The 13,598-nt window shown below is 37.1% G+C and overlaps 1 protein-coding gene across 2 annotated transcripts in view; it reads right to left on the minus strand.

The window, feature by feature from the left end:
* Nucleotides 1–13,598, minus strand: part of XPO4 (exportin 4) — an 82,085-nt gene that overhangs the window by 17,642 nt on the left and 50,845 nt on the right. For both annotated transcript variants that reach the window (XM_065049693.1, XM_065049703.1), the window contains 8 exons: nucleotides 13,130–13,287; nucleotides 12,675–12,849; nucleotides 7,868–8,044; nucleotides 5,550–5,692; nucleotides 5,289–5,434; nucleotides 3,812–3,989; nucleotides 1,971–2,130; nucleotides 142–311 (listed from right to left, as the gene is read on the minus strand). In XM_065049693.1, coding sequence (XP_064905765.1) covers nucleotides 142–311; nucleotides 1,971–2,130; nucleotides 3,812–3,989; nucleotides 5,289–5,434; nucleotides 5,550–5,692; nucleotides 7,868–8,044; nucleotides 12,675–12,849; nucleotides 13,130–13,287 — 1,307 coding nt within the window. The remainder of the gene's footprint in view (nucleotides 1–141; nucleotides 312–1,970; nucleotides 2,131–3,811; nucleotides 3,990–5,288; nucleotides 5,435–5,549; nucleotides 5,693–7,867; nucleotides 8,045–12,674; nucleotides 12,850–13,129; nucleotides 13,288–13,598) is intronic.

Below are 13,598 nucleotides of genomic sequence, written 5' to 3' on the forward strand. Positions count from 1 at the left end.
ACATTTTTTTTCCCATTTACAGTATGTTAAAGTAATTTGACTTACAGAGACATGAAGTGCCCTATATCTGGATTACCTTGGCCAAAAAAGTTTAAAGGAAGCAAAAGAAATTTTTTGACTTCCAGAGGTATAGCAACTTACCGCTCTCTCCTTTCCACTAATGTTACTAGCAGTTGTACAGTATCATTTGCAAGGTCCTGCTCTGAACTCCACACTGCCAGGTTACTGATCACTTTTTCTAAAAGGTAACCCACAATCCACTGGGAACCCTCTGTATCAGCACCAAATGCTGTACTAAATGGCAGACTTATCTATAAGAAAAGCATTAAAATGAGTGAGTTTTACAGAAGCCAGAACCCCAAAGTGTATGGTAATCATTGTCAGCAAATTCCTTTCAGCGTGTCACTTCTTCCCTACTTAAAATACACAAATGTTACAAAGGCAGAGAATACCTGGAATAGAAAACTCTTTGCCAAATTTATCTTGCAACTTTAAGCACAATACCTAAACCAAAAGTTTAGACCTCATTACGAAATTAGGTTTGAGTATGTCTAGCTTTTAACACCAATTAAAATTTGAAAGCTCCAAAACTAAAAGAAAGACCCCAAAATCATCTCCCGTAAGTGTTTCTGTGAATTTCCAACGAAACTCCTCAAAATTCAGTGATATAAGTTACTAGAAATAAAGCCCAGCTGTTGGTCTAGATTGAAACTGTAAAAGCTTATTTTTATTGCAATTTTTCTGCACCTGCTTTCTGCAAATGGTTCAACCTATATATCTTTTAGGAAAGATGTCACATTCTGGTCCTGGCACAATAAAATATGCTTCCTCGAAATTGCCTGTTCTCCTATCTTTGAAAAAAAAATTCTCAAGAGTGAAATCCAAGGATTTTGTAATAATTGTGCAGGGGGCTTCCTGCCAGCACACCACTAACACTTCTAACTTTGGAACCCATGATATATACGTGACTGGGCATGAGGTTTAAACAGAGGTTTCAATCACTTTCACATGTCAACACAAACTAAATGTGTGCATTTCCTATATACTCTGTTTTGGTTTTTCACATAGTTTTTCATGTGGATCTCCTCCTTGTACATCCTCCAGTTCTTCCCCAACTAGTAACTTTACAAATTCTTAGCTTTGCTGTAACTACGAGCTGAATATGATTCCAAATATTTACAAGTCTATGGTATACCTATTTTCGTTAAGGAGGGGTCTCCTGAAGCGTTAGTATTCTTAGTTGCTTCAGTAGTGGAAATAAAGGGAAGGAGGAGGCTTCCTTCTCACAAGTTAGAGCCAACAGACCTCCTCAGGATGAGTGGCCTCTGTCAGCTGGCTGGATTACAGTTAGTTCTAGAAGCAAAATCAGGACTGAGGTCTAATCATGATTAGTGCTGTTCAAACACAATAAGAAGTTGCTGTTTACAAAGAATGCACTGTTGAAATCATGATATATACAATGAGAACATATGAGAACTGAGAGAGGAGAGAAAGTAGCATGACATTAGCTAATGCATACTACTTTGTGATGGTGTTAAATATCTAATTCAGAATCATGACTAGGTTACTCACTACATCATCCATCTAGGGCAACCACTGTATTAGAGACGGGCTGTAGGATCTGATGGATGGTGAGAAGTAGCTTATAAAATTGCTGAAGTCAGTGAGTTTCACCCACTACACAGCCTCAGAGTGCACTATGCTATTCTGCTTTGGCAATAGGCACAAAAAAAACCATCGATCACATTTACACCAAAATGTGCAAGAAGGGTCCCCTAACAACTTATATTTCTAAATAAAAAGTTGCAAAAACCAACAACTTTTGAACAAATTCAAAAATAAATCATAACCCATTTAGCATTAAAAATCCTTTATCATTGCACTTTAAAATAGCTACACTGATTTCTGCATCCACAGGATAATATTACCGCTAAAACAGACCAATTAATTAATAAAATTTATATCCTTACCTGATCATACAGCTTTTCATCTACTAGGAGGTAAGTCTTTGCCCAGCGCTTGAGGAACCATACAATATCTTTGCCCATCTGGGGGCTCAGGAGGTGTGTGAGATTTGCCCTTATTGCTCTGGATTCTACTTCTGACACTCTTAAAATAGCAGACAACAACCTGCAGATTTAGAATACAATGAGGACACTGAAAATGGGATTTTGGAGAAGCAATGCAACTACCACACACTTTAATTTTTCAGGAAATATGACAGAAAGAACAGGATAACACAGAGCAGTTCAACTCTAAGGAAGTAAAAAGCACCTGAACTTCTTGTTTCTTTAAATGCAAGGAGACAGAGACAGGATAGGCTGGCAAATATCTTTTAAAAAGTGAGAATATGCATGAAAAGATAAGGTCATTATCTCTGTCATCAAAATCACTGCAACAAAGAATCCTCACAAACATTCTGACATTGAGGGAATGAGGACAAATGGATTCTTCCTTCCTTGCATCATCAAGCTTGGTGACCAAGTGGGGCCTAATAGTGCAGCTTTTGCAGTGTGATGCACATCAAACAACAAATACAGAAAGGACCAGTTATTTCATTTGCATTACTGCAGAGAAACAGTGTGAAACAGCAGCTAACCAGGTGATCCCATTAATACCATCAGTCCATAACACTACATTAAATATTAGGTTTGTGGTATATCAATCCAATTTGGTAAGAATGTGATAATGCACAAGGAATTTAGGAGTTGACAGTCTAGTTCTTGAAGACATTTCAGAGCTATTGCCAGCGTGCCTTATTTGGATTTTTTTCCTGTCACCACTGGGACACTGCATCAAGAAATCCTGTTTGTTGGCCACTGCCTGAAGCTGCCAATAGTATCTGGCACATCATTGCTAATGAAGAACCATTTTTTCTAGTCTCTTCCAGAAGAAGAAAACGTTAAGTACGGAACAACTAATCTTGGGTGAAGAATCTTCCATGTCAATTAAAAGTGGAATTCAACCCTCTGAAGTGTGAGGATTCAAATTGAGGAGGTATTGTGGGCATCAGCCTTCTGGCGAAACAAGAACAGAGATCCCCTCTCCTGCTTCTTGTATAGTCTAATAGTGAGTGACAGATGCACACAAGTGACAACAATTCCTCCTGCACCAAGAATCAATTGAGCTGCTACTGCCAGGCTGGGGCAGTAACTCATGTGCCAAGTAGACAAGCTCACTGATGCTCTGGAAGGCACTTGCTTAAACTGTACACAAGCTGAATGTATTATAGAGCGCATAGGATATTATCTAAATAATTTGATATACTGGTATTTTACAACTGAAGTAATTTTAAGGATTTTCTGTAATAAGTAGATCAAAGATGGGTTTTCAGTAGAAATACAAAACCGTTTGTTTATCTCCAAGACTTTTGCTCATGTCCCCTGTTAAGACTATTAGGTCATCAATCTACTAATTTCAGCCTTCCCATCTTGGCTCAGTTTTATCTGTTTTGATGCCTTAGTCTCACTTTTCTTCTCAGTCCTCCCCTGGATCACCTTGGCTTGAAATAACATCTGTATTTATCCTGCCTTTCTTTAAGCTAAAAAAAAACCAACAAACCCCAAACCCACAACACTTCATCCTTTCTTAATCTCTCTTTTAAAGCATTGTCTTAATATGTCTATTATAAAACCATTCTTATAAATTACTTGCCCTTATTTTAATACTAGTTAGGAGAGAGATTTTCCAGTGTTCAGTATTTGCAAACTGCTTATTTACTTTTCAAATTCACAGAAGTCCACTCACGTTCTCACTTTTTTTTCCCTGAAAAAGTATGTAACACACTTAGTAGCACGAGATGCATGCTTACCTAATTACAGAATCAGTTCTGTTGTACCCTGGGATGGAAGAGGCCTTTTCTCCTGGAGATCCCAGAATCTGAAGTGTTGTATTGATGTCAACCTCAGCTGAATGTTTAATGGAGTATTCCATTACTTCTGGAGGTATTAGCGGAGTCTCTCCCTGAGTATCATTAGCCAAGAGGTAGCCTTACATTAAAAAAGAAAGAGTGATCACAACTTTCTACCCTATATTAACTTATGGCTTTTTGATTAGAGAATCCATCGGCTTAACTGCAGACACCACACCAGAATCAAATGTTTATACAAACCCTGACTAGCCTGTTTAAATACATGTAAGTTAACTTTAGAATCTTTAAAGCCAAAGTGACAAGAAACTAAGTCTGGAAAAGAAATCACCCAATTAAAAAAAAATGAAATAAATAAAATAAAATAAAGAGATAAGCTTTGCTTCATATAGAAGTACTACAGTCAGTTGAACTATTGAGGGGAAAACCAACCAACCAACCATTTTGTCAGTTTTTTCTCCTTCTGTTATGTGACTAAAAGGCCTTGATGTTACAGCTTCTCCACCAAGTCCATCTCATTTGGGACTTCTGCTCTGCTAACATTTCACGTCTGTCAGAGGCTTTCAGACACCAAGCACATGTGCTATAATACAGTTTTCCTTGCATAGCAACTGCAGATCAGGTGAAGCATGCGTTTTGATACCATACTCTGGTGTCCAGATAATTAATATTAATCCCAGCTTTAGTCACAGTCTTCAGTGTCTGATCTCACAGCCATCTGTGCACTACTTATACAAACTCCATCCCACAGTGATACAAAAATATTATAAACACATTCATGTCAACATCTGAGAGTGACTAAAACATTCAGATGTTCAAGAAGATCCCACAAAATATTTCATAAAGTATACATTTCTCCTAACAAAGTACAGACACTGTCTTAGTTGTTATTATGTTTTGCAAACAGATGCAAAACAGTTCTATCTAAAAATCAAAACCAAAAAGGTTCAAAATTCAAGTTCCCTGAGACGTAACAAAATGGCAGGACATGGATCTCATCAGCACTGAGACTGTGGAACTTATTTGATTCTGAGTAATACCATTATCCTGATCTCATGTTGATTCTCTTATAAAGTCACGTGCCCCCAGACAATACAACTGATACCATGAACAGACTAATTTCTTGAATAGGTTGACTGCTAACACATCTCAAAAAATCTCTAACAAAATCAGTTGCAGAAAGTTCCAAAGGACAAACCTCATGTAAAGGTTCCATCAATCTTTTAAAGATCATGTTCATGTTACTCAAGGCAGATGAAGTAAAACAAAGACTTTGCGAATAGCGTATGTAAGATGAAAGCATCATAAAGGATACAATTTATAGTCAATTAAGAGTAGTTGAGATACAGGGATTTTTTTTTCCCCTGAGGTGTACCAGCTGCAATAACACAATAAACACCATTTAAAGCTGTTCACTAACCTGTGACTAAAATAAGCCAATGAATATCCTCATACAAATCATCAAGCACTTTATTGTCAATTGTGCCTGATGCCGGTGAGGCGAGTAACTGCTGCTGGTGTCTTTGCAACTGCCCATGGAGCCTCGTCACTCGGTCTTCTAATAAACTGTGGACAAATAATAAGAAAATAACTTCACTGTTTTTAAATTGTCTTGGCAAAGTCAGGCTTTTCATATTTGAATGGCTTTATTGACTTGCATTAATGACTGGGGTTTTTATACCTTGTAAGCAGAGGTATACAGTGTTCTGCAGCAATTCTCCCCAGCATGCCTACGCTGGCCAACTGGTCACAGAACTGGTCTCTGTCATCTTCCTGCAGTTCACTTATTTCTTCTTCTTCCCGAGAGGCCACACCATTGGCAGTCTTGGTTATATTTCAACAAAATTAGAAGCAATCAGTTATGATTATGCTTGTTAAATTGTCACCACCATAATTTTCTACATAATTTTGGTTTCTTCTGTCAAGTTGTTTTGCATGAATGAACAACAGACTTACACTAAATTAGGCACAAGAGTTAAACAGGAGTAAACACGGCTTCATATTGTTTAGAAATCAGCCTTTCACACACTCATTAGCAAAATGCCACATTCAGTTAACTGTAGATTTAACAAGTAAAAATATTCACTGGATAAGAGGATAAGGATAAGAGGACAAGGATAAGAGTTATGAAAACTGATAATTGTTATTAGTAGGATAAGCACAGGCTGGACAATAGCAAACCAACTTCTTATACCACAGGGGGTACAAATCTGCTCTGTCGAGCACCCACTGCTAGAAGTGCAATACAAGGTACTGAGTTACTGGCTCACAGACTGGCTGCAAACCCAGTGGTCAGAAAAATTGCTGAAGTACCTTTGCATTGCAAATCACATAGCAGACCAAGAACCATTTTAAACACTGGAACTTCCACGCTTTCCCTATTCATTAGTCAAAGATATTCTAAGTTGTCTGACAGCTTACATAAATCACAGAACAAGTAGTATTTTCCATGGTAAAATGAAAATAATCTCTTTCATTAACAATTTTCCATAACCCATTGTTCATGGGGAAAAAGCTTTAAAAAGTCAACGTTATAACCACATGAAAACAGAACGCTAATATAAATCATCATTGTCATCATCTCAGTTTTACTTCCTGCTGATGCAGAAGTTGCCATGTTTGATTTCTCAAAGCTTTCTCAATTGGCTGCATTATAAAACTAAAACAGTAGTCAGACATTATTCCTTGAAGAGATGAACCATATGTAGAAACTAAGTATCAATGTTAAAATGTTTTTTAAAAAAATCTCTTAAAGAATCATAAAATTTACACAATTAACAAAGTAAAATGCAAGTGACAGAGGAAGCTATCAGTCTACTTTGTTTCTACAAAGGCTCTGGAAAACCGAATCCTCACACAATTCCTTATCCAAAGTGCTTTTAACCCATCTTTTCTTTAAGTAACCCAGCAAATCATTCTTTTTTGGCAACTTCAAAGTTGCAGCTGCTTACTGAGGAGTGAGCCTCTGCTCTCAAAGCGGAGACTGAAAGTTCCTGCTACTGCTTTGATATTGAACAAGCAGCATTCTAAAATGCCAGCTGTGGCTTTTAAAAGGTTACCCATGGGATAAACGACTTATCTCACAGAATGACATGAATTAACCTCTGTATACAAGTTATGTCAAGACCGCTTGACACGAATTCAAAGTCCTCTGGTGAAATATTTCGCACTGTTTGGGCACTGTTATTACCATCTGTTACATATTGAGATAGCAGAATTAAGTTTTATATGGTACTTTTTAGAATGCAGTATCTTTGAGATCTTTGCACAGCATCAAATTAAGTGGATTTTATACAGTTATTGAATTGGATCTATGTAATAATTAATTCATCCAACATCTACATCCGACTTTCTGTATAAGAATCTATTTTAGTAAGATCAGCACTCCTGGGCAAGAGACTAAACTGCTTTCTTTCTCAATAGTTCAAGAGATACCTGAGGTACCTTTAGGTTTTCTCTACAACAGTCACCTCAAAAATTCAATTGGGAATTCATGTATCATTTTATACAAAAGAACCACATACTATTGCAAGTTTCTTCTAGTCTGAGCATAGTCATTCTACATTTTTTAGGTATTTATGCATGTCAATTGTACTTTGAGAGTGTACTTTGAACGTAATGTATGAGAGGTAACCATAGAAAAGGCTTGCAGTTTAATTGGGGATTTTAACTAGGACCCTAGACCAGAGAAGATGGCTAAAAGTTTAGTCACTGCAACTGTGGGAAGAACAGTAAAATGCACATTGATCTGATTTCCTTTTTTTTTTTCTACTTCAATAAGTGATTTCCAACTTTGTATTATTTTATTTCCTCTTCAGAGTAAGAGAAACAGACTGGAAAAATGACATCCGAGTAACAAATTCAGAAAGTTTTTCACTTCCAAAATCACAAATAGTAATTCTACACTAGCTCCCTTGAGCTACCTAAAATAGCACACCCTAAAACACATGGGCTAGTTACTATATATCATCATCAAGAGCTACTAGAATGAAGGCTTACCAAATTCCTTGTACCATCAGGAGCAGCTAGATGGCACTGAATGTAGGAATTAAAGACCTGAACAGCATGTTGGGTAAAGAAACCTTTATGGAAATGTTTGTCATCTTGTACCAAAGTAAGCCAAGATTCCAGCAACTTATCATATGCTTCCATATATACCATGTCATCTTTGTCAAGCTGAAAGACATAAAGAAACACAACAAAAATCTTAATCCTAAACTAAATCAGAAGAGCATACTTATATTCATTATTATTTAACAGATGTTCTTCTAATGTTGAAGCAAACAAACAAAAACATCAGTCACAAACCCCATGTAAGGATAGCCAAGAAAATACCAGAATGAACTCAAGCAATGCATCCAAAGCATAAATGCAGCTTTTGTCTTTGCTTTAAAAGACAAAAGCATTTAGTTAAAAGCATTTAGTTAGTCAAAGCATTTAGTTATTTCTCTTCATGTGATGTTCAAAACTAAAACAAGTGTTACATTAAGGCTTTAATGCATAATTACCTAAATACAGGAGCTACTGAGCTTTTACCGCAAAGATGCCAAGCATCTCAGGTCTTATTAGTAACACAAAGAATTGAGCCTTTTCTTTTTAATTAGACAAATATAGAATGTATGCATTAGATTTATATGTATTCCACAATTTCTGAAATAAAGAGAGAAAGTATGATGACTCTGTCTTCCAGAGGAAACTGTTGTAAGATTGCACGTGTTCAAGAAACCCTATTACAGGCAGCCAGTTCTGATGATACGCAACTTCTCATTCCATGAACAAATAAAAACTGAGGAGAATTCCACAGAATAAGCTTGCACGTCCAATTGCATAGTGCATTTTAACTGATGCTTCCTGGTTTTGGTTATTCATATGTGTTTCTACACAGCATAAAACATTGCAAAAGGAAATAACATACCTGAAAAAAATAAAAAGTCTGGGGTTACAGGCAAACTAAAGAACACAGATAGCAAAGAGGACGTTTCTTTTTAAAAGTATTGTAATGCACCTATCACCTTTTTGATTTGATGCAAAAATTGAACTTTAGTAAACATATCCAACTTCAAATGATTTTGTGACTGGAAGGATAAACATGCTCCTAAAGCAGGACATTTCTTTCTTCTAAGAAGCCTTCTCAAGTTTTAACCAAGAGGATTGATCACAAAAGTTACTTTGAGATAGCAGATCTTAGTAAAATGATTCCTTAATGAAATAAAGAGATATTAAGGCCTTAATCATGTTCCAGACAGAAAAATTCCTGACTTCCAGTGAAGTTACAAACACGGCTGGATGAACAGCCAAGGAAAAGAAAACACTGGCTGGATGACTGATGAAGAGGGAAAACTGATATCGCATTGGAAGCATTTCAAGATAGCATCACAGAATCATTTTATAACTGCAAAGTGGTCATATTTACAGAAGCTAAAATATGGGACACACTGATGCAAGTGTGAAAACAAAAGCTGAAGATGACAAGGAGAGAGGGAAAATTGTATTCAACACTAACATAAGCCACAAATTTAGGATGGACACCGCAAGGTCTTTTTAAAACTTGGCTAAAGGACATGCAAATTCATAGACAGTCATTCAATCCCCAAGTATTTTGACAGGAATCCAGAGCATAAACCAATAAACAGATGTGTTTTTATGAACTCAAATCTATCAAATTCATTTATTTGAGGAGCTAATAGAGAAGTTAATGCCATGAAAAAAAAGTTTTTAACACTTTATGATATTCTCATAAAGAAGCTAGGATTAATAAGTACCTCATAAAGTATGTGCCCAAATAGTAGAAAGAGTTTGTCCTGAACAAATTGGGTTACAAAAGAACCTTAATAAAAATTTCCAATCCTTATTTCAGAATAACTACAGCTGGGCTACCCAAGATGTCACACATGTAAAGTGACATGCTGCAGACTGGGGAGCTGAATCGTGGTGGTGGATTCAGCAGAAGCAACAGCAGAGCCCGGTTCAGCACTCAGATCTTCAGGGGAGGCAAAATACAACCAGTGAAGTCAAAGAAAAAAGGCTGAATTTCTCTAGCATGGGAAACAAAAAGAAAATTGGTACTTCTTCCTTCCTTTAGAGTCTGCTGAGCCTCTGAAGACAGAACACTTTGAAACCCTGGCAAGCAGCAACAAGCTGGTAAGAGCTGGAAGCACAGCAGAGAGGACTAAATTCAGTGATCTCTCCCATCACATATTTTTTAAAAATATCATTAAACAGGAACAGTGCATTAAGATTCACTTTGATATAATTGATACATTTCTATGTGACTCTTCATCCAACATCTTGTTCATACTCTTCACTAATTCAGATGGGCTACTTGATTTCTACTTCTGCAGAAGTGTTGGACAAGCACCTTCTCTCCCAGCCGGTGCTATTAAAGGAAGAGATCAGTGGTCCAACTTGCACCATGAACTAACCCCCAGCATTGCTGAAGCTTGCTGCCCTCCACCAGTGAGCCATTCAGGAAAACACCCCAACTTCTTTCAGCCGATCTCCCCAACCCCAACAGGCAGGTTTGAACATGATGTTTGGATTGTGGGATTTCCATCCTTGGTTGAAAATCAGGATTAGCTGCTTTGAAGTGGTTTGCGTATTATGGTTCAGAACCTCCCGATTTTGACAGTTTCCATAGCAGGTCTTCATCTAAATAGATCCCTTGTGCAATGTTCACAGGAGCCATTCTGCTAGCATATGAATTGGCAGAAATATGGGGAAAACAGCTTTTCCGACCAGCAAAGCTTATGGAGTATGCCTGCCTGCGTTCTCCTGCACTTGAGATTTCTGAAATGCAGGAATATTATCTCAGGACTCCACCGAGTCTAATGCACACAGTATTTCATCTATCAAAACCTCTTAATGACAGACAGCACATGAGCTCCCCGAAGGCGTCACTACAACCAGTCTAAGCAAGCAGCTTGGGGAAGGCATTATCCATGGCTGGGACACTGCTAAGCCAAAAGATTGTTTTCAGGGATGCAAAGTAGTATTTCTACAGGCACAGCACACTGTGTGTTTATGCATCTGGATTGTCAGCCATAGGTTAAGTCTCAGCAGCAGGCCTTACTGCTGACACACTCGCAAGGTGTAAGAAATTTTCTTTGAATGCCCACCACCACAGAATCCTGTATGATTCTGGAAACTGGGGAAGCAGTGTGAAGTTGAGATATCTGTAAGAGCCGTGACAGAATGGAAGTGGTGAAAGTGTGATGTTTCTCTTTCCACAGAATGATTTAAAGTTACAAGGACAGTGAGAAAATTCTTAAAAGAAAAAAAATCTTGCACTCTTTCTGATGTTGCTGAATCTGAGAACATTTAAGTTTAATACTGAAAAGACTTTCTTCACCAAAAACTATGGGATTATACAAGTATAGGCAGCCACAGTTTAATAGGCATAACTTAGCCAGTCATTTCCGAAAAAACCTCTTTGTACCAGACAGTGGTACAAGCTCCCATAAGCTTCTGCTGAGAGATGAAGTGTTTTGAATGGTGTTATGTTGAGCACTGCTTTCATTAAACATGGTTATATATTCTAGATCTCAAGTAACAAGACGCTAATCAAGGAAAAAACATCCCTTTAGTCCCTTTAATTTAAATGATAAGTATCTATGGTTTTGCTGAATCTTTTCTATAAAGGCTTCAGGAGCATTCCCCTAAATGTCATGGTGAGCACCAGAACACCTGTTCAATGTTCTACTAAATAACCTAAAAAGCAGGACAAGTTTTGACCAATAGGGTTTGGAAAGCAGCTGTATTTTAGATTCTATATTTAATCATCAATTTCTCGATGAAGACATGAACACACTTGAAAGTTTAAGTGAGCACTGGGCCGAATGTAATACATTTTAACATTGCAAAGCCATGATCTAATCCTCTGCAATGAACGCTCATTAAACATACTTGTGATCTCAAAGAAACACATCCATCAACTTTATAGCTAAATACTTTGATAATTATTTTCCAACTCAGGTAATTAAGCCCAGTCAAGATAACAAGACTGGCAAAATCTCATACTTTTTAATGATAATGGGGAAATACTGGCTAATATCTTGATAGTATCCTTTTAAACCAATAGCTACTGCACATACATAGCTCAAGTGCAACATTATCTGCCTTAATTCTTATGGTCATCTTTCCTTGAACTAGATGTCCTTCATTTACAAGCAGAACATTTACTGACTATCGCAATTGCTCTTTAATGTTACAACCAAAGTTTGAAAGAAGAAAACAAACAGAAGAAAATCCTCTGAATTTGTGTGCTAGATTTGTATACAGAATTACCATTTGAATTGTGTCAGCAACGGAGGGATGATTTGAACAGCTTAGAAGCATGGGGTTAACACCAGACCTTAACAGAGACATTCACTCGAAACAGAAGTTCCTGACTTGGAACTCCTGACAGCAGTTAATTTTCAGTGAGTGCATATGTTCATATAATCATTAAGCTTTCAGGACTGTAGTTCGTTCGTTCTCTACAACAGTTTTCAGAGAAGTCCTACAAGAGCAAGTCAGCAATACTTAAAGACTTTAGTATTTTAAAATTAATTTGTTCTTTTTAAAATGCAAATATGAAACATGTGCTTTAAAACAAAACAAATCTGAAAGATACACATGGTGTAATTATGTTCATTACGCTGCTTGAAGCAAAAAGAAAATCCTCTCAGATGTGATTTCAGAAATATCTAGAAGACAACCACTGAATTCACAACAGCTACTACTAAAACAGCCAAACTCTCACGTCACTTATGCTTATCACAAATAGAAACAAAAATAGACTACCTACTATTTGAGAGCAGATACTTACCACTTCTTCCAAGGCAGCGCTTCTTCCAAAAGAACACGTGAGGTGCGCAAGGCAGTTAACAAATGAAGAGAAAAGTTCATTTGGAATGGCAGTTAAAATATTGCGAGGAAATACGGTTATCAGGTTGCTGATAATACTGGAAATTCCCACTGCTTCAGAGTCTTCTATTTCAATTCTATAGATAGAAATAGCAGTTAGTTTTTTGCCATTAAGAAACACTGTAAAAGTGAATTGATTTATTGATTTTGTTGATACATTTTCAATCAATAGATCTATTTCATATTACTGAAGAAGCAACTACTTTAAACTGTCTTTTCTTAATTTCAGTAATCCAACAGTAAGAACAAATTATACCCAGAAATAAGCAAGCCATACCAGGTCTCCACACAGACACGCTGCACTCCAAACGAAAGATTAAAAGATGCCATCTAAATTTAGAGAGCAGGCATACATACCCATTGATCGTATTCAGTAATCCCTCAATGAAGTGTGCCAGGTAATCAACTTGTGAACCTTCGTCAGGAAAGACTGGCCCATGCAAAGACGCCAGCTGTGCCAGACACTGTAATGAATCTTGGGCCATATCTGTATCTTCTCTGATTTTTCGATGTACCTTTCAGGACGTGAGATAGTTAATAATACAAGGAAAATAGGGTGTTCTTACAACAGTCACATGGCTCTCAATCCAAAAGAGCACACACCAAAAAAAGCTTACTATAACTTCCATTCAGTCTGAAACGCAAGGGTTTCTACAACTCTCTAAACCATAGCAAATGTCAAGATCGTGTCTCAGCTCAAGAAGTCGCAAGCCTGGAATTAACTCACTGAAACTAACATTTAGTTAAGTCTCACCTACATGTTGAAATTGAACTGTCTACTGAACGTTATGTCTTAAAGAGAGAAACAGATGCCAGCCAGTCAGAC

The sequence above is a fragment of the Columba livia genome, chromosome 1, assembly GCF_036013475.1.
Source record: "Columba livia isolate bColLiv1 breed racing homer chromosome 1, bColLiv1.pat.W.v2, whole genome shotgun sequence".
Classification (NCBI taxonomy): domain Eukaryota; kingdom Metazoa; phylum Chordata; class Aves; order Columbiformes; family Columbidae; genus Columba; species Columba livia.